Source organism: Equus asinus, chromosome 14 (assembly GCF_041296235.1).
Source record: "Equus asinus isolate D_3611 breed Donkey chromosome 14, EquAss-T2T_v2, whole genome shotgun sequence".
In the NCBI taxonomy this organism is placed as follows: domain Eukaryota; kingdom Metazoa; phylum Chordata; class Mammalia; order Perissodactyla; family Equidae; genus Equus; species Equus asinus.
In genome coordinates this window covers 33,340,223-33,362,170 of record NC_091803.1, presented here as the reverse complement: position 1 = coordinate 33,362,170, position 21,948 = coordinate 33,340,223, and the positions used below count along the sequence as shown (strand labels likewise).

Genomic DNA, 21,948 nt, shown 5'->3' with positions numbered 1-21,948 from the left:
ATCCGGAGAGAAAAACAGACATCCAGACTCATGAAGCCTCCAAATAGACCCCGAATAGAATGAACCCAAAGAAGTCTACATGGAGACACATTACAATCAAATTGTCAAAAGTCAAAGAAAAAGATAATTTTGAAAGCAGCAAGAGAAAACTGTATCTTCATGTACAGGGAATCCTTGTAAAATTGTCAATGGATTTCTCAGCAGAAACCTTGAAGGCTATGATTCAAAATGCTGAAAGAAAACTGCCAACCAAGAATACAGACATACTTTGGAGATATTGCAGGTTCACTTCCAGACCACCACAATAAAGCGAATATCACAATAAAGTAAGTCACACAAATTTTTTTGTTTCCAGTGCATGTAAAGTTATGTTTACACTATACTGTAGTCTATTAAATGTACAGTAGCATTATGTCTGAAAAACCAGTTTATGTACACTAATTAAAAAAATAGTTTATTGCAAAAAAGTGCTAACCATAATCTGAACCTTCGGTGAGTCATAATCTTTTTGCTGATAGAGGGTCTTATAAAAAATGCAGTACCTGCAAAGTGCAAAACACAAAGCACAATAAAACGAGTTATATCTGTACTAGCCTGGGCAAAACTGTCCTTTAAAAATAAAGGAGAGATAAAGAGTTTCACAGACAAACAAAATCTGAGGAAGTTTATTACCAGTATACCTGTATTACAAGAAATTCTAAAAGGAGTTCTTCAAGTTGAAACAAAATGATGCTAAAGAGAAACACAATTCATTTGAAAGTGCAAAACTCACTGGTAAAGGCAAATATATAGACAGATACAATATTGTAATATTGTAATGGCACTGAGTAATTCCATTTTAATTCCAGTATAAAAGTTAAAAGACAAAAGTAATGAGAATAGCTATAAATACAAAAATTTTAATGTATACACAATATAAAAATATGTAAATTGTGACATCTAACATAAACTTTGAGGAGGAAGAATTAAAAGGGTAGAGTTTTTTATGCAATTAAAGTTGTTATCAGCTTAAAAGAGACTGTTAGAACTATAAGATATTTTATGTAAGGCTCGTGGTAACCACAAAGGACATACCTATAGTAAATACACATACACACACAAAAAAAAAGAATCACTTTCTCACTGCAAAAATTGACAAATCACAAAAGAAGATGGCAGAGAAGAAAAGAGAGACAAAGAACTATGAATCAGAAACAAGTAACAAAAGGGCAATAGTAAGTCCTTATCTATCAATAATTACTTTATTAAACATAAATGAATTAAACACTCCAGTCAAAAACCAGTAAGTGAGTGAATAGATGAAAAAAGAAGATATCACTATTTGTTGTTTATGAGAGGCTCACTTTAGAATTAAGGACACAGGTTCAAAATGAAGGAATGGAAAAGGATACTCTGTAAAAATCATAACCAAAAGGCTGCAGAAGTGGCAGGTATACTTATATAAAATAGACCTTAAGTCAAAAACTTTCACAAGAGGCAAAGAAGGATATTACATAATGACAAGAAGGTCAATTCATGAAGAAGATATAACAATTATAAATATATATGCACTTAATGTCAGAACACCTAAATATATAAGGCATACTTTGAAATATCTGAAGGGAGAAATAGTAATACAGTAAGGGTAGAAGGCTTCAATACCCCCACTATCAACAATGAATAGAACATCCATACAGAAAATCAATAAAGAAAGAGATTTGAGCTACACTATAGGCCAAGTGAACAGATATATACAGAACATTCAACCCAACAGCAGCAGAATTCCCATTCTTCTCAAGTGCACACTGAATATCCTCCAGAACAGAACACATTTCAGGTCACAAAACAAGTCTTAAAAAATTTAAGAAGACTGAAATCATTCCAAGTATATTTTCTGATCACAATGGAATAAAACCTTAAAAAGAAAGTGATGGGAAAATTCACAAATTCATGAATTTTTAAAAACTCTTGAACAACTATTAGTCAAAGAAGAAATGAAAGGGAATTAGAAAATATCTCAAGACAAATGAAAACTAAAAGCAACATAACAAAACTCATGGGATGCAGCAAAAGCAGCACCAAGAGGAAATTTATAGCAATAAACTCATTTAAAAGGAAAAAGGCTCAAGTAAACAAGCTAATTTTAAGGGTTAGAAGATTAATAAGCTAAACTGAAGGGAGGAAATAATAAAGAATACAACAGATATAAATGAAAGAGAGAATATAAAAACAACAGAAATAAATCACCAAAACTAAGATTTGGTTTTGAAAAGCTAAAGAAAATTGACAAAACTTTCACTAGACTAAGAAAAAAAAGAGAAAACACTCAAAGTCAGAAATGAAAGAGAACACTTTACAACTGATGCCACAGAAATACAAATGATCATGAGACTATTGTGAACAATTACACACCAACAAATTGGAAAACTTAGAAAAAATAGATAAATTCCTAGAAACACAACCTACCAAGGCTAAATCATGAAGAAAAAGAAAACCTGAAGAGACCAAGAACAAGGAGATTGAATCAGTAATAAAAAAAATCTCACAACAAAAAAAGGACCAGAGGCCTTCACAGGTGAATTCTACTAAATGTTTAAAGATAAGCTTCTCAAACTCTTCCAAGAAATTGAAGAGGAGAAAACACTTCCCATCTCATTTAATAATGCCAGCATCACCCTAATATCAAAGCCAAACAGAGACACCACAGGGAAAGAAAACTACAGGCCAATAACCCTGATGAACAACAAAATACTAGCAAACCAAATTCACAAACACGTTAAAAGGATCATACATTGGGGCCAGCCCCATGGCCAAGTGGTTAAGTCGGTGTGCTCTGCTTTGGCAGCCCAGGGTTTCACTTGTTCAGATCCTGGACGTGGACATGGCGCCACTCATCAGGCCATGCTGAGGCAGCATCCCACATAGCACAACCAGAGGCACTGACAACTAGAATATTCAGCTATATACTGGGGGGCTTGGGGGAGAAGAAGAAAAAAAAAAAGATTGGCAACAGATGTTAGCTCAATCTTTAAAAAAAAAAAAAAGGATCATACACTGTAACCAAGTGGGATTTATCCGTGGGATACAAAGAAGTTTCAACATACACGTATCAATTAATATGTTATACCTCATTAATAGAATGAAAGATAAAAATCTTAAGTTCATCTCAATAGACACAGAAAAAGCATTTGACAAAATTCAATACTGTTTCATGAAAAATAGGCTCAACCATTTAGGTATATAAGGAAGGTATATATGAGAAGCCCACAGCTAGCATCATACTCAATGGTGAAAAACTGAAAGCTTTTCCTCTAAGATCAGGAACAAGGCAAGGATGCCCACTCTTACCGCTTCTATTCAACATAGTACTGGAAGTCATAGCCAGAGCAGTTGAGCAAGAAAAAGAAATAAAAGGCATCCAAATCAGAAAGGGAGAAGTAAAAAGATCTCTGCTTATGACATGATCTTATATTTAGAAAATCCTAAAGACTCCGCACAAAAAATGTTAGAACTAATAAGCAAATTCAGTGAAGTGTTGGATACAAAATCAACATACAAAAATCACTTGCATTTCTATACTTTAATGATGAACTATCCACAAAAGAAATTAGGAAGACATTTCCTCTTGCAATAGCGTCAAAAAAGAACAAAGTACTTAGGAATAAACTTAACCAGGGAAGTGAAAGACTTGTACCCTGAAAACTACAAATCATTGATGACCAGAAATTAAAGCAGACACAAGTAAAGGGAAAGACATCCTGTATTTATGGATTGGAAGACTTAATATTGTTAAAATGTCCATACTAACCCAAAGTGAACTACAGATTAAATGTAATACCTATCATAATCTCAATAACATTTTTTTTTACAGAAGTAGGGGGAAAAAAACCCTAAAATTCGTATGGAATCACCAAAGACCCTAAGTAGCCAAAGCAATCTTGAGAAAGAAGAACAAGGCTTGGGGACATCACACTTCCTTATTTCAAAATATATCACAAAGCTACAGTAATTAAAACACTATGATACTGGCATAAAAACAACACATACCAATGGAAGAGAAAAGAGAGCCCAGAAATAAAACCACACACATGCATCAACTGATATTCACTGTGAGTGCCAAGAACACACAAAGAATAGATGTGGAAAGGATAGTCTTTTCAACAAATGGTATTGGGAAAACTGGATATCCACATGCGAAAAAAAGAAATTTGGCCCTAATCTTACACCATACACAAATATTAACTCAAAATGGATTACAGACTTAAATGTAAGGCATGAAACTGTAAAACTCCTAAAAGAAAACGGGACAAAAGCTTCTTCACCTTGGTTTTGGCAATGATTTCATCGATATGACACCAAAATCACAGGCAACAGAAGCAAAAATAGACAAGTGGGACTACATCAATGTAAAAGGTTTTCGCACAACAAAGTAAATAAGAAAATGAAGAGGCAACCTATGGAATGAGAGAAAATACTTGCAAACCAAATAAGGTTTCCTCTGCTATCCAAAAATTTGCTTTACGCCACTTCACTTTTACAAAAGACCTACATTAGTACCTCTTTTTGCTAACCAAAAGAAATTCGAGGAGGATTTTCACTTATATGAAAGAAAGACAAAAAGTGAAAATAGTGTTCAGCAATTGTATTGCAGTGAGTCATTATAGAGGCAGCACACACCTTGAGCAGCGAGAGTGGCATCACCAAGCTCCTTCCCCAGGAACTACACTCAATGTCTCAGCATCAAGCCACCAGAGCTTTGAACTGTATTTGTGAGCATCTGTGCTTTATTTTGATTTATTTTCGTGTGTTATTTTTCAGGTCTGGGAATGCTCAATTTTTTCCATATAAATTAATGGTGATTGCTTCTTCACTTTACACCAATTTGGCTTATGAAAGTTTTCATAGGAACACTCTACTTTCATGTATTACGTAAACCTGACCTAGGGATAAAGGGTTAATATCCAAAATATATAAGGAACTCCTACAACTCAGTAGTAACAAAACAAATAATTGAATGAAAAAAATGAGCCAAGTGTGGACATTTGAATGAACATTTCTCTGAGGAAGACATATGAATGGCCAATGGGTATGTGAAAAGGTGCTCAGAATCGCTAATTGTCAGGGAAATGCAAATCAAAACCACAATGAGATATCACCTCACACCTGTTAGAATGGCTATTATACAAAATAAGATTACAAGTGTACAAGAATGTGGAGAAATTTGAACCTGTACACTGTTGGTGGGAATGTAAAATGGTACAGCCTCTATAGAAAACAGTATGGAGTTCCTCAAAAACTTAAAAATATAACTACCGTATGATCCAGCAATCCTTCTTCTGGGTATTCTTCCAAAAGAATTAAATTCAGGCTCTCTAAGATACGTCTGCACTTCCATGTTCATTGCAGCATCATTCTCAATAGCCAAGATATGGAAACAACATAAATGTCCATTGATGGATGAATGGATAAAGAAAATGTGGTATATACTTACAATGGAATATTATTCAACCTAAAAAAGAAGATAATTCTGCCATTTATGACAACATAGATGGACCTGGAGGACATTATGCTAAGTGATACATGTGACACAGAAAGACAAATACTGCATGAACTCAATTCTCTGTGTAAACCCAGTCAAATTCATAGAAGCAGAGAGTACAGTGGTGATTGCTAGGTGCTGAGGGTGGATGTGAATGGGGAGGTGATGGCCTAAGGGTACAAAGTTTCAATATGCAAGATGAATACGTTCTGGAGATCTACTACATTGCATAATGCCTATAGCTAACAGCACTGTATTGTAGCCTGAAAATCTGCTGAGAGGGTACATCTTTTGTTAAGTATTGTTAGCATAAAAAATAATAATGATAATAACAAAGGGGGTGGGTGGAAACTTTGGAAGATGGATATTTCTATGGCCTTGATGGTGGTGATGCTTTCACAGGTGTATACTTATCCCCAAACTTAATAAGTTATATACATTAAATATGTACAGATTTTTACATGTTAACCATGCCTCAATAGTATGGTTTTTTAAAAATTAAGAAACCTTTGGGATGATGGTAGAGAAGACTTTTTGAGGGTAGAGCATACGTTACCCTAGACAGAACAGACAACATTTTATTATGAGAGTAAAAAGGAGGAGCACAAGTTGGAGTATGATATGGACTGAATTGTGTCCCCCCAAAATTTGTACGTTGAAGCCGTAACTCCCAATGTCTTATAAGGATTAGTATCCTTATTAGAAGAGACATCAGAGAGCTCGCTCGCTCGCTCGCTCTCTCTCTTTCTCTGCCATGTAAGGACATAGGAGGAAGGCAGCCATCTGCAAGCCAGGAAGAGAACTCTGACCAGGAGTCAAGTCAGCCAGCACCTTTATCTTGACTTCCCAGCCTCCAGAACTGTGAGAAGTAAATTTCTATTATTTAAGCCACTCAGTCTATGGTATTTTCTTATGGCAGCCCAAGTAGACTAATACAAAGTATAAGAAGTCCTTGTAGGCTAGCCTGTAACCAAGTTCCCATTTATATGGCTTTAGCCAAGAAAACATCTTAAATTTCTGGGGTTTCTAACAATATCTTAGAGGAGTTGTTTGTTCAAAGTATGAGTTATATATATAAAATTTTTCTGAATAATTTCTTTGTGTAGTTCTCAGGTCAATGTGTCAGGTCTGGCAGTTTTGTTGGATGGTAGGAACTGATAGGTTAGTAAAGTATATGTAAAGATTAGTGGTATTTGTGTATGATCGGGGGAAGGGATGGTTATGGTGGTCATGGTTAGAGATGCAGGGTAGGAGGTTGTGGTGGAAAGCTAGAGGAAGTGGGTAGTAGGAGAAGCTTTTAGGAATGGGTGGTCCTCTCCCCAAGAGTTCAAAGTGTTCAGTGATATGAAGCAGGTGCTTCCTGAGGGAAGCAATAGTCTCTCTTAATTTTCAGAATGGCATAGTCAGTAGTAACCTCTCCCACATTTCCTTTCAGGCAAGGGGTATACATTCAAGTACGGATATACATTTTGGCAGCAGGGAGTATGCCATGACCATGGGCTAAGCAGACTGAAAACTCAGCCAACATATTAGAATCTTTAATAGCAAATGAAGAAAAGCAATAAATGTCCCTTGTCCAACTTGTCAACACCTTAGGAGGGGCATCCCATGGGCATCACTGGAACAGAGGTTTTAGTGTCCAGGGTAAAGTCATCTCTGGCACAGGAGGAAAAATTATCCATAATGCTGAGCTCTTGGGCCAGGACAGTGTCATGGGGGATGTGACACTAGGATGTGCTTTCCAAGTGGATACCTGCTCATATTGATGTAGGTCTTGTTTTTGCGGCTGTCTAGTAGTATAACAAGGCTGAGCCACTAGTGTAATTTGAAGGCAACATTGGGCCTAAGAGCTTGACTTGCGAATATCTTTTACATCAAGGGGCTTTGTGGGTGCACAGTCAGCAAAGAAGATGTTGGCATCCATGATTCTATTGCAAGGGACAAAAGCACCAGAACCTGACTGTGTGCAATTATAGCTCCAATTAAGGATAGTCGAATCTAAAAGTTTCCAACAGTCCAAGGTTTTACCCACATGGGTTATTCTGTTACAAATAAGTTTTAAATTATATGGCCTGATTGGATGTGTGTTCTTAGTAGGGTGTCAGGCCATTTGTCAGCCAAAATATCTGTGGCTGAGGTTGGAGCTCCAGAATTAGCCTGTAGGCAGGCCCTCTAATTTTTCCAATTACAATGGGCCCTTTTCCTTAGTTGTTTGGTTGGTGATGGGCAAGCTGGCAAGGACTTTGGGTTGTAGGGATTGTCAGCCAAACTTGATGACATGTGGACTTCAGGATCTGCCATGTTTGGTTGAAACAATGGCTTACTTGGAGGATTTGAGCCTCAAGATTGCAAACCAATGAAAACGCCCACACTAATAGTAACAAGACCAACAACCAACAGAATGGTGTGCAGCTGCACTTAACAGGCTTTGTTGTCTGATACAGATTTTCCTCCAGCATGTATTATTACCAAGGAGAGGTTGCTTGATTTCATCATTTGAGATATGGTATTGATTTATTATTATCTCCAAATATGTTTTTTATTTACTAAGTAGAGTTTTCTCTCTCCCTTTTTGGTAGTGCACATTGTCTGAGAATAGTCATGGAATACTAAATAGTAATTTCCTGGAGGGATCACAGGAGAGCCCAGATTAATTATCCAACCCTTCCAACCCTAACATATTCAGGAAGGTTTTTTGGAGTGGTATAAATTTAGTGTCAAATGGGTCCCATATCAGATGGGCAGCTGCCTGGCCTGTGGGACAAGCTATCTTAATGCATCCCGGGAGGGTATATGCCCTCCCTCTGGCCTCCAGCCCTTATAAGATCAAAAATTTATAAAGATAGTGACAAATATTATTTAAAAACTTCATATATAAGGAGTATTTACATATATGGAGACTAGGTATATCTCCTTTTAAATATAGGGAAGTGCAGTGGGAAAATTTTTTAAAATTGTGAGGTGTAATTCAGCCAAGAGGACTTGAATTAAGAGAGATTCTGACCTGTGGAAAGATAAAGACCCATTTAGTGGTCCATTTGCAGGCCTAGAATTTGAAAAGGAGTTGTTTCAGGGACTACTATGTCTCTCAATTATACCAGCTATCTGGAACCTATCAGAGTCATAAAAGTTCTATTAAATTTTTTTAAGAGTCTACCATTGTGTATTTTAGAAGTGAAACGTATATCTTGGTTACTATCAGTAATACCTGTAACTCTGAAGGGGATAAGGAATGTCCCAGCTGTTGTTAGTGTAACTATAAATTTATTAGTAATATTGAGCATTATTTCATATACTTATTTATATGTTCTTTGGAGAAATGTCTATTCATGAGCTTTGACCATTTTTTAAATTGGGTTAATTGCTTTTTTGTTCTTGAGTTTTAGGAGTTCTTTGTATATTCTGGTTATTAATTCCTTATCAGATATGTGCACTGCAAATTTTTTCTCCCATTCCGTGTGTTGCCTTTTGACTCTGTTGATAGTGTCCTTTTATGCACAAAAGGTATTAATTTTGATGAAGTCCAATTTGTCTATTTTTACCTTTGTTACCTACACCAAGAAATCATTCCCAAAGCCAATGTCATGAAGCTTTTTCCCTGTTATCTTATGGGAGTTTTATAGTTTTGGGACTATGTTTAGGTATTTAATCCATTTTGAGTTAATTTTTATGTATAGTGTTAGGTGAAGGTCCAACCTTTTTCTTTTGCATGAGGACGTCCAGTTTTCCCAGAATTACTTGTTGAAATGACTCTCTTTTCCCCCATTGAATGGTCTTGGCATCCTTGTTGAAAATCATTTGACTATATTCCTGAGGGCTTATTTCTGAGTTCTCTATTCTCTTCCATTACTCTATATATCTGTGTTTAAGCCAGTACCACACTGTTTGATTATTGTAACTTTGTAGTAAATTTTGAAATCAAGAAGTGTGAGTCCTCCTATTTTGTCCTTCCTTTTTGAGATTGTTTTGGCTATTTGGGATCCCTTGAGAGTCCATATGAATTTTAGGATGGATTTTCCATTTCTGCAAAAAAGTCTCATTGGGGTATTAATAAGGATTGCATTCAATCTGTAGATCACTTTGAGTAGTAGTGACATTAACAATATTAAGTCTTCCTATCCATGAACATGTGATGTCTTTCTATTTACTTGTCTTCTTTAAGACTTTCAGCAATATTTTGTGTTTTCAGTGTACCAATCTTTCACCTCCTTGGTTAATTCCTAAGTATTTTATTATTTTGATGCTATTATAAATGGAATCGTTCTCTTAATTTCCTTTTTGGATTATTCGTTATTAGTATATAGAAACAGCTAATTTTTATATCTTGATTTTTTTCTCCTACTTTGTTGAATATGTTAATTAGTTCTAACAGTTTTTTTGTGGAATCTTTAGGGTTTTCCAACTATAATATCACATCATTAGCAACTGCTATTTCTTTTCAAATTTAGGTGCCTGTAATTTCATTTTCTTGCCTAATTACTCTGGCTACAACTTTGAATACTATGTTGAGTAGGTATGGTAAAAACAGGTATTCTTGTTTTATTCCCATTTAAGAGGAAAAGCTTTCAGTCTTTCACCATTGAGTATGATCTTAGCTGTGAGTTTTTACTATATGGCCTTTAATATATTAAGGTAGTTTCCTTCTATTTCTAGTTTAAGTGATTTGTCATAAAAGGGTGCCAAATTTTTTCAAATACTTTTCCTGCATAAATTGAGATAATCATGTGGATTTTGTTAGTGTTATGTCTTACATTTATCAATTTTCATATGTTGAACTATCCTTGCATTGCAGGAATAATCCCACTTGGTCATGGTGTATAAGCCTTTTAATATGCTGCTAAATTCTGTTTGAAGTATTTTAAGTCTTTCCACATATATAATCATAAGAGATAGTGGTTTGTAGTTTTCTTGTCTTGTCATATCTTTATCTGATTTTGGTATTGGGACAATGCTGGTTTCATAGAATGAGTTACAAAGTGTCCCCTCCTCTTCCATTTTTTGGAAGAGTTTGGAAAGGATTGATGTTATCTCTTCTTTAAAGGTTTGGCAGAATTCACCAGTAAAGCCATCAGACTAAGAGCTTTTGTTTGTTAAGAGGTTTTTATTACTGAGTCAATCTCCTTACTAGTAATAGGTGTATTCAGATTTTCTGTTTCATCATGGTTCAGTCTTGTTAGGTTTTGTGTTTCTAGGAATTTGTCCATTTTATCTAGTTTTATCCAATTCATTGACATACAATTGTTTATAATACTCTCTTACAATTCTTTTTATTTCCATAGAGTCAACAGTTATGTCCCCACTTTCATTTCTAATTTTAGTAATTTGTTTTTTCTCTTTTTTATTTATCTTAGCCAATCTAGCTACAGATTTTTAAAATCTTTTTCAACAACCAACGTTTGCTTTTGTTTATTAATTCTACTATTTTTCTACTCTCTATCTCTGCAGTAATCTTTACTATTTCCTTCCTTCTGCTAGCTTTCGGTTTTTTTCTTCTTTTTCGAGTTTCTTAAATTGTAAAGTTAGGTCTTTGATGCGAGATCCTTCTTTTTTCAGTGTAAGCAATTTCAGCAAATTTCTGCCTTAGTACTTCTTTCAATGAATTCCATAAGTTTTGTTATGTTATGTTTTCATTTTCATTTATCTCTATATATCTTCTTTCTCTTGTGATTTCTTTTTTGATTTTTTGGTGGTTCAAGAGTGTGCTGTCTAAATTTTCACTAACTTATGAATATTCCAATTTTCTTTCTGTTATTGTGTTCTAACTATATCCTTTTGTGGTCAGAGAAGATAGTTTGTATGATATCTATCTTTTAGGGTCTTGTGATTTTATTTGCGGCCTAACATTTGGTCTATCCCAAAGACTGTCCTATATGCACTTGACAAGAATGTATGATCTGTTGTTGGGTAGAGTGTTCCGTGTATGTCTGTTAGATCTAGTTGGTTTATTGTGTTGTTTGTGTCCTCTGTTTCCTTCTTTATCTTCTTTCTGGCTGTTCTATCCATTATTGGAAGTGGAGTATTGAAGTCTGAAACCGTTACTGTGAAATTATCTATTTCTCCCTTGAATTTGGTCAATTTTTGCTTCATATATTTTGAAGGTGTGTTCTTAGGTGTGTAAATGTTTACAATTGTTATGTCTTCTTGCATTGTTGAACATTTTGTTAGAGATACTGTCCTTCTTTGTCTCATAACTTTCTTTAATATAAAGTCTATTTTTTCTGATAATAATACAGCCACCTCCACTCTCTTTTAGTTAGTGTTTGTACATAATATCTTTTCCCATTTTACACTTTCAGCATATTTGTATCTTTGGATATAAAGAGAGTCTCTTGTGGACAGCATTTGTTGGAGCATTTTTTTTTAACCATTCTGCCAGTCTCTGTCTTTTTTGGGAGACTTTAATCCATTTTTATTTATAGAAATTTATGACAAGGAGGGATGTACTTATTCCATTTAGTTACCTGTTTTCTATATGCCTTATAGCATTTTTCTCCCTTATTTCCCACATTACTGTATTCTTTTGTGTTTAGTTGATTTTTTTTGTGGTGAAAAATTTTAATCCCCTTATTTCCTTTTGTTTGTATTCTACAGTTATTTTCTTTATGGTTGACATGGTTATTACATTTAATATCCTAATGTTATAACACTCTGATTTAAATTTATACCAGCATAACTTCAGTAGCATACAAGAACCCTGCTCCTATAAAGCTCTGTTTCTACCCCTTTTCAACTAGTGATGTCACAGAACAGCATCTTTATGAATTTTGTGTGCAATAAAATGGACTAATAATTTTAATGCATTAGTTTCTTCAATCATGTAGAAAACAGAAAGTAGAGTTACCAAACGAGGTTACAATAATACTAGGTTTAATAATTGTCCATGAATTAACTTATACCAGAGATCTTTACTTGTTCAAACAGTCTCCAGTTACTGTCTAGTGTCCTTCATTTCAACCTGAAAGACTCCCTTTAGTTCTCTTCCGGGACAAGTCTTTTTGTTTCTTTAGGAATGTCTTAATTTCTCCCTCATTGTTATAGAACAGTTTGCTGCATTAAGAATTCTTAGTTTTCACTGTTTTGCCTTCAGCAATTTGAATATATCAACCCACTGTCCCCTAGCCTCCAAGGTTTCCGATGAAGAATCTGCTGATGATCTTATTGAGGATCCTTTGTAACAATTGCCTCCTCTCTTGCTGCTTTTGAGATTCTCTCTTTATCTTGAGCTTTCAACAGTTGGGTTATAATGTGTCTTGGTGTGGGTCCCTTTGGGGTCATGCTGCTTGGTGTTTGTTGAGCTTCTTGGATGTTTATATTCATGTCTGTCATCAAACTTGGGAAATTTCCAGCCACTATTTCTTCAAATAATCTCTTCTTCATTCTATGTTCTTCTTCTTGGACTTTCACAATGCATATATTGGTCCACTTTATGGTGTCCCACAGGTTCCCTAGGTTGTTTACTTTTCCTCAATTTTTTTACTTTGTATTTCTCAGAGTTGATCATTTGAATTGTACTGTCTTTGAGTTCACTGAATCTTTCTTATGCATGTATAAATTTTATTTTGAAGTCCTTTAGTGAATTTTTCATTGCTTTTATTGTATTATTCAGCTCCAGAATTTTTTTGTTCCTTTTTATGCTTTCTTCCTTTTTATCGATATTTCTGTTTTGTTCATACATCATTTTCTTGAGTTTATCCTTGTCTTTCTTTAGCTCTGTGACCATCTTTAGAACATTTGTCTTAGAGTATTGGTCTAATAAGTCCACCATCTAGACTTTCTTAGGGACAATTGCTATTGATTTACTTTTCCTTTGGATGGGCTGTGCTTTCTTGTTTCTTTGTGTGCCTTGTGATATTTTTTCAAAACTTTACATTTAAATTTTATAATGTGGTAATTCTGGAATTTAGATTCACGTATCCCTTCACAACTGTTAGGATGGCCATTACTAAAAGACAGCAAAGGATAACGTGTTGGTGAGGACTTGGAGAAATGAGAACCCTTGTAGACCCTTGATGAGAATGTATATTGTTGTGACCACTGTGGAAAACAGTTTGGAAATTCCTCAAAAAATTTAAGATAGAACTACCATATGATCCAGCAATCCCACTTCTAGGTGTATATATTCAAAGGAATTGAAATCAGTATCTCAAAGAGATATCTGCACTTCCATATTCTTTACAACATTATTCACAATAGCCCAGACATGAAAGCAACCTAAATGTCCTTCGACAGATGAATGGATAAAGAAAATATGGTATGTACATACAATGGGATATTGTTCTGCCTTATACAAGAAGGAAATTCTGCCATTTGTAAGAACACAGATGACCCTGAAGGACATTATGCTAAGTAAAATAAGCCAGACACAGAAAGACAAATACTACATGATATACTTGTATAAGGAATTTTATATAACTTATTGACTTATATAGTCTTGTATAATCACATATAGTCTTATATTGACTTATGTAGTCAAACTTATAGAAGGAGAGTATAGGATAGTGGTTGCTAGGGACTGGGAGGAGGGGGAAGCAGACAGGTATTAGTCAAAGAGTACAGAGTTTCATTATGCAAATGAATAAGTCTTAGAGATATACTGTACAGCATAGTTCCTGTAGTTAACAATACCATATTGTACACTTAAAACTTCACTAAGAGGTTAGATCTTATGTTGTGTTCTTATTACAGAAAAAGTAATGATTATAAAGGGGGCATGAGGAAACTTGAGGAGGTGATAGATATATTTAAAGTATAGATTGTGGTGATAGTTTCACAGGTATATACTTATCTCCAGTCTTGTCAGGTTGTTTACATTAAATATGTACAGCTTTTCATATGTCAATAATATTTCAACAAGGTGATTTAAAGAAAGATAATTCATAACATTATAGTTTTATTTGTGTGTTTTTTACTTTCTTCATCAATGTTGGTTTTATATCATCTTGATGATAATCTTGACAATAATTCTTTTTCTAGCTTATTGGATCCCCTATTTATGGACCTAACCACATCCAACTCTGAGTAATTATTTAACTATTCTTTCTTTTGAGTATCATGATTTAGATTGGAAACGTGTTAAAAACTTCATCAAGGGCTTTTTATTCTACCCATGACTTCAAACTCTCTGGAAACACTAAGTATATTCAACTTATATTAATAGTGATGATATGCATTTATAATCCTCAAGCCAAGTGGTCATGAATGAATAAATTTTAGAAAGGAAGAAGGAATTTTTTATAACACATGTATGAGTCAACCTTTGTTTAAGTGACTCTAAATATTTACCACATGTGGTAAATATCCTATACATTAACTCACCCTATACATTGATTCATTCAGCACATATTTACTGAGCACATGCTGTGTGCCATACATCGGTGACACATGGGTGAAAAAAGAAGGACATATTACCTTCCCTCATAGAGCTTACATTCTATTCCTTTATTGTTGTATAAAAAGTTATTTGTAATTCATTATTTTGCATATTGCTTTAAACTGACCTTATAATTTCCTTCTTATTTGCAGCCCGTTTGACTGCTTCTGCTGGAAACCTCCTGTATTTTGCCAGTTTTTTTCCATTTAATTCCCTTTCTCAGCACTATGGGCAATTAACCCTCACCAAGAAGGTTGCTGCCTGTCTCAGCTCAAATGTTGCACTGGCACTGGGGGTTAATCTTCTGCTCAGGTTGGAATTAAAACGTAAGGACAATGGGTGAGGGTAAGAAAATGTTATAAAAATTATTTATCCCCAGATTTGTTTATTTGTTATAAAGGCAGTTATGTGAACTGTAAAAAAAAAAAGAGATCAGAGGTGTGAGAAATTAAAAGTTCTCCATTTCTCAACAATAACTCCCCAGTTATAGTCTTAAATAAAATAATTTTAAACCTTCTATTCTACAATTTGCTTTATTCACCTAATAATATGTTACACATCTTCCTACATGGAGATACATTGCGTTTTTTTACAGAATTGTTTAATATTCTGTTGTGAAGTGGTACTATAATTAACTAGTTCCCTATCAATGCACACTTAAGTGATTTCCAATTTTTTGCTATTACCCACAATAGTACACATACATTTGGTCATACAGTATGCATACTAATATAAATAAATTCCTACGTATAAAAATGCATTTATAAGATATTCATAGATTAATTTTATTGCTATTATGATAACTCAATAAGCATAGAGTTGATACTTCTGTTTATAAGGTAAGAAACCTAATTTTATTTCCCATATGAAAATAGGGCTATTACAATCAGTTATTGGATAGTTTATTGTTCTCTACTGGTTTCTAATTCCACCACAGCTTTACATCATTTCCATATATGAATGTCTGTTTCTGGTAATCTTTTCCATTCTATTGATCTCTTTTAGTCTATTTTTGTGTCACTATAACAATGGTTTTGATACCGAACCTGAAGTGAGTTCACTCACCCGTTGTGCAGCAAGCTAATCCTCTCTGACACCGGGTGTGGTGGAAGAAAGTAGGAATTTTATTTCTGCACAGCGCTGAGCAAGGAGAGAGGGCAGCTAACACTGAAATCCCAAACTCCCCAAAAAGCCAAAAGGAAGGATTTTTATTTGAAGTTTTAGGTAGGGGAGGGGGAGCATATGGCCTTGCTGGTCGGAGCTTTCCCACCAGCCTTTCTTTGGCCTCGAGACTACTTGCAGAGAGGAAGGAGCCCATGACCTTGCTGGTCAGCAGCTTTCCCACCAGCCTGGATCTCTGTGCTGGGAGGAGATGATCCAGGTGCTTGTCCTTGGCGGTGTCTGTCTCCATGGAGGATAGTAGAATCTGGAGCCAGGAAGCCAGAGAGTAAGCAGGGAATGAGCATTTTGGTTTTAACCCCATATATGCTGGGTTTAATGTGGGGAAACTGATATCAGGGTCGATATCAGTTTTACTCATTATAGCTTTATAACAAGTCTTAATAACTGATAGTCTTGTCCCCATACCTTTTTGTTCTTCAGTGATTCTTGTCACTTTGCTTCCACTTGAACTTTAGGATCACTTTGTCAAATTCTATGAAAAATCGGGTTGGGATTTAGTGGGAATTTCGTTGCACTTATTGATTAATGAGGAGGATTTAGGATGCTTAATTTTCTCATCTGTGAACAAAAATCTACTCCCAATGAATAGCCAGTCAGAAGAATATGCATATGATTTCTTTATGGATACTTGCATATTCTTATTTATACCTTAAGCATTAAAAATTCACTAGAATTTATCTAGATGTGGCATTTTCATTGGCTTAATCTGCAACAGGATGCATACTTTTATCAACTTAGTTTATTTTATTGTATTATTTAGTTACTGTTTCTTTTCTATATTATTTATTTTCTCTTTCCAGAACTCCTATTATGTTTTGGGTGGGAGAATTTCTCAAGTTATGGTAGACTTCCTGAAGTTTGTATTCTACCTTCTCTTTTTCTGGGGTTTCTAATTTGCTGTTCACTGCCTCTCAAAATGGCTTTCATTTTGATAATCATTTTTGGTTCTACTAAGTACTTTTTTCTCAGCCTATTACCTCTTCTTATAGCTTTCTCAAAGACACATGCTCTTGAATATTCTTCTCATGGTGCTGGTCTATAGGAAAGGGAGGACTAAAGTTCAAAGGACAAGTTTCATGGGCCATTATCCTCTTCATGTCTTGCCTCTTTGAATTACGAGTTCACTGCAAACCCTCGTGCCTTTTCAGTTGTGCCACATTCGGTCTGGTAATAGAGGAAATAGAAGAACAAAGGATTACCTGTCTTCTTTTTATGACTTCCTTTTTTCTTTTCCATCAGTACTGTAACTAAGCAAAACTTCTTTTCTATTCTGCTTGGTGATCAGCACCCGTCTCTAGTGCTGTTGAATATTTTTCCAAATTTGTACATCCTGATGATTGTTTCAATAGGAATTTAGCATGAGGGGGAAAGTAGAGGAATAGAATTTAATAGGTCAGCTTTTTTCTTTAATTTTTTGTTATTGTTTATTTTTGTTTCAGTCATTACCTTTGTCTCAATCATTCTTAGGTATTTTTGTAGATTTTGAAGGGAGGAGGGAAGAAACCAATGTTGTTACATATTCCATCATTTTTTTGAATGACCTAAATACTAAAGGTGTCAATATATAGATAATTCACAGTGGTAAAATTTAGAGTATCAATGTTTTTTTCTTTGCTGTTTCAGTCACAGGGTTGTCATCTATGGTAAATATCTCCTTTTTATTTCAGAAGTTGGTGCTAAGTGGGATAACCTCTGGACACCAGCCAACCTTGAGGATAACCTTGTCTTTGGTTATATGTTGGGAATGCTTTTACTTGATGCTTTCTTGTATGGCTTTGTGACCTGGTATGTAGAAACTGTCTTTCCAGGGCAGTATGGCGTGCCCCAACCATGGTACTTTTTTCTTATGGTAAGTTCTAATGCTGCTGTATTGCAAAGGAAGATAGTCCTTATGAGCCTATTTCATAATATTTATAATCAAATCAAAAGCTCAGGTGCAGAATCATTTTCATCTGCATACCAGCCATAATAAAATGCTAGCCATTTCTTTCTTTTTTTTTTTCTGCTTTATCTCCCCAAACTCCCCCACACCCCCCCCCCCGCACACAGTTATATATCTTAGTTGCACATCCTTCTAGTTGTGGGATGTGGGACGCCACCTCAACGTGGCCTGATGAGTGGTGCCATGTCCACACCCAGGATCCGAGCCCTGGGCCGCCGCATCAGAGCACGCGAACTTAACCACTCGGCCACGGAGTCGGCCCCCTAGCCATTTCTTGTTATACCTTAAAGCCTTTCACATATGCAAATGCACAATATCTATAGATAAGGCACTGACACCCCATAGATTAAAATTGAGAGTAAAATAATCCTTCTTCAGCCAAGTGCTACATAGTGAATTAGATTCAAGGATAAAGAAACCTAAAAAGTCTCTGCAAAAGTTATTCCCAGCTAAATTAATATGTGATGGTTTCTTAGATCCTAGTGAGTGGAGGATTAGATATTTCCCATATCTCTATTCTCACCATCTGCTTCCTTTCAATGGTTAGACCAATTTACTTAGAGTAGGAGATAATCTGCACCTTGCCCTCTATGACCCTTACCATTACTGGATAATATATAGTACAAAGAAGATATTTTGACCAAGTGTGATAAAATGCATTGGCTGTGCCCTCATTTTTGAGTAATTCCATTTTGCCCCTACTTCTTGAACACTAGCCTTTTAAGAGTTTTTGCTTCTAAGCCCTGGAGATTCAAATCATACATAATTCTGAAAAATATAATCCCTGAAAGTATGCAACAGCTTTCTCCATCTCACAAAGTAAACCAAGCCAAAGTGCAGGTTCTTAGAGTGCCTCATTTCTTTTTTTCACATTTAAATTTTTAATTCAGATAAAGTTTCTATAACTTTAAATTAACCATTTTAAAATGAACAAGCCAGCAGCATTTAGCACATTTACAGTGTACACGTACATATCTAGTTCCAAAATATTTCATCACCCAAAACTAACACCCTGTACCCATTAAGAAGTCACATCCCATTTTCCCTGTCCCAAGCCCGTAGCCACTAATCAGCTTTCTTTTTCTATAGATTTTACTTTTTCTGGGTGTTTCATATAAATAGAATCATACATATGTGACCATTTCTGTCTGGTTTCTTTCACTTATGTTTTTGAGATTTATCCATGTTATAGTATATATCAGTACTTTATTCTTTTTCTTTTTAAGGCATGATTTTTTTTGGTGAGGAAGATTGGCCCTAAGCTAACATCTCTTGCCAGTCTTCCTCTTTTTTTTTCTCTCCAAAGCCCTAGTACATAGTCATATATCCTAGTTGTAAGTCCTTCTAGTTCTTCTATATGGGATGCCACCACAGCATGGCTTGATGAGTGGTGTGTAGGTCCATGTCCAGGATCCAAACTGGCAAACTCTGGGCCGCCAAAGCAGAGCATGCAAACTTAGCCACTATGCCACTGGACCAGCCCCAGTACTTCATTCTTTTTGATTGCTGAATAATATTTCATTGCACAGTCATGAACCACATAAAATGTTTTGGTCAACGATGGACTGCCTGTGTGATGGTGGTCCCATAAGATTAGTACCATATAGCCTAGGTGTGTAGTAGGCCATACCATCTAGGTTTGTGTAAGTGCACTCTCTGATGTTTACACAGCAACAAAATCCCCTAATGACACATTTCTCAGAACATATACCCATCATTAAGCCACCCATAACTGCATGTATAAGGAGTACTCTATAGTTGGACATATAGGACATCTTTTGGCTATTTGAGTAGTGCTGCTATGAATATTTGTGTACAAGTATTTGTTTGAATACCTGTTTAAATTCTTTTGGGAATATACCTAGGAGGGGGATTGCTAGTTCATATGATAATTCTATCTTTAATGTTTTCAGGAACCACCAAACTGTTTTTCACAGTGGCTGAACCATTTACATTTCCACAGGCAATGTACCAGGTTTCCAATTTCTACACATCCTCACAAAAACTTGTTATTCTCCTTTTTTCTATTATAGCCAACCTTGTGGGTATAAAGTGGTATCTTGTTTTTATTTGCACTTCCCTAATGATTATGTTGAGATCTTTTCATGTGCTTTTGGCCATTTGTATTTATTATTTAGAGAAATGTCTATTCGAGTCCTGTGCCAATTTTAATTGGGTTGTTTGTCTTTCTATACATTCTGGACACTAGACCCTTATCACACATGTGTTTTACAAATATTTTCTTCCATTCTGTGTGTTGTCTTTTCGCTCTCTTGATAGTGACCTTTCATGCACAAAAGTTTTTTATTTTGATTAAATCCAATTTATTAATTTTCTTTTGTTGCTTGTGAATTTGGTGTCATCTAAGAAGCCATTGTCAAATCCAAGGTCATAAAGATTTATCCCTATGTTTTCTTCTAAGAGTTTGATTGTTTTATCTCTTATGTTTAAATCACTGGTAAATTTTGAGCTAATTTTTATATAGTATGAGGTAAGAATCCTACTTCATTCTTTTTCATATGGATATCCTGTTGTCCCAGGACCACTCTTTGAAAAGACTGTTTTTCCCCATTGAATGGTCTTAGCACCCTCAATGAAAATCAATTGGCTATAGATGTATGTATTTCTTGACCCTCAATTTTATTCCATTGGTCTGTGTATATATATCCTTATGCCAGTACACACTGTTTGGATTACTGTAGTTTTATAGTAAGTTTTGAAATCTGAAAGTGTGAGTCATCTAACTTTATTCTTCTTTGCCAAGATTGTTTTAGCTATTGGAAGGCCCTTGAAGTTCCATGTAAACTTAAGGATCAGCTTTTCTATTTTTGCAAAAATGTCCATTAGAATTTTTATAGGGATTACATTGAATCTGTTGATTGCTTTAAGGAATATTGCCCTATTAAAAAATACTGTCTTCTAGTCCATGAATTTTCTGTTTATTTAAGTCTTCTTTAAATTTTTTCGGCAAGGGTTTTAATAGTTTTCAGTGTGTGAGTCTATCACCTCTTTGGTTAACTTTCTTGCTAAATACTTTATTCTTTGGATGCTATTGTGAATGGAATTATTAATTTTCTTTTTGGATTGTTCATTGCTGGCGTATAAAAACACAACTGATTTTTGCATGTTGATCTCGTACCCTGCATCTTTGCTGAATGTGTTTATTAGGTCTAGTAGTATGTGTAGAGGGGTGAATTCTTTGGGCTTTTCTATCTGTAGGATCATGTCATCTTCAAATATAGCTAGTTTTACTTCTTCCTTTCCAATTTGGATGCCTTTTATTTCTTTTTCTTCCTCATTGCTCTGGCTCAAACTCCTAGTACAGTGGTGAATAGCAGGGATGGAAGCAGCCATCTTTCTTCCTTATTTTAGAGGAAAAGCTTTGTCTTTCACCATGGAGTATGATGTCAGCTGTGGGGTTTTATCCATAAATACCCTTTATTATTTTGAGAACGTTTTCTTCTATTCCTAGTTTTCTGGGTGTTTTTATCATGAAACATTTTTTCAAAGACTTTCTTTGCATCGTTTGAAATGATCATGTGGTTTTTTTCCATTTATTCTATTGATGTGTGATGTATTACATTAATTGATTTTCATGTGTTGAACCCCTGAATTCCTGGGATAAATCCCACTTTGTCATGACATATAATCTTTTTGATATGCTGTTGGATTCTATTTGCTAGTATTTTGTTGAAGATTTTTGTGTCTATATTCATAAGGGATATTGCTCTGTAGTTTTTTTTCCTTGTGATGTCTTTGTCTGGCTTTGGTATCAGGGTAATGCTGAGCTTATAGAAAGAGTTAGGAAATGTTTAGACTTCTTACACTTTTTGGAAGGCTTGGAGAAGGATTATTGTTAAGTTCTTGTTTAAATGTTTGGTAGAATTCACCATTTGAAGCCATGTGGTCTTGTACTTTTATTTTAGGGAGGCTTTG

The 21,948-nt window shown here is 35.0% G+C and overlaps 1 protein-coding gene across 7 annotated transcripts in view; it reads left to right on the top strand.

Moving 5' to 3' along the window:
* The window catches only part of LOC106841718 (phospholipid-transporting ATPase ABCA3-like), a 217,997-nt gene that overhangs the window by 56,150 nt on the left and 139,899 nt on the right, over nucleotides 1-21,948 (top strand). For 5 of the 7 annotated variants that reach the window (XM_070484795.1, XM_070484794.1, XM_070484793.1 and 2 more), the window contains exons 2-3: nucleotides 15,041-15,214; nucleotides 17,738-17,919. The exons of the other annotated variants lie outside the window; for them this stretch is intronic. In XM_070484795.1, the coding sequence (XP_070340896.1) occupies nucleotides 15,041-15,214; nucleotides 17,738-17,919 (356 nt within the window). The remainder of the gene's footprint in view (nucleotides 1-15,040; nucleotides 15,215-17,737; nucleotides 17,920-21,948) is intronic. 7 annotated transcript variants of the gene reach the window in all.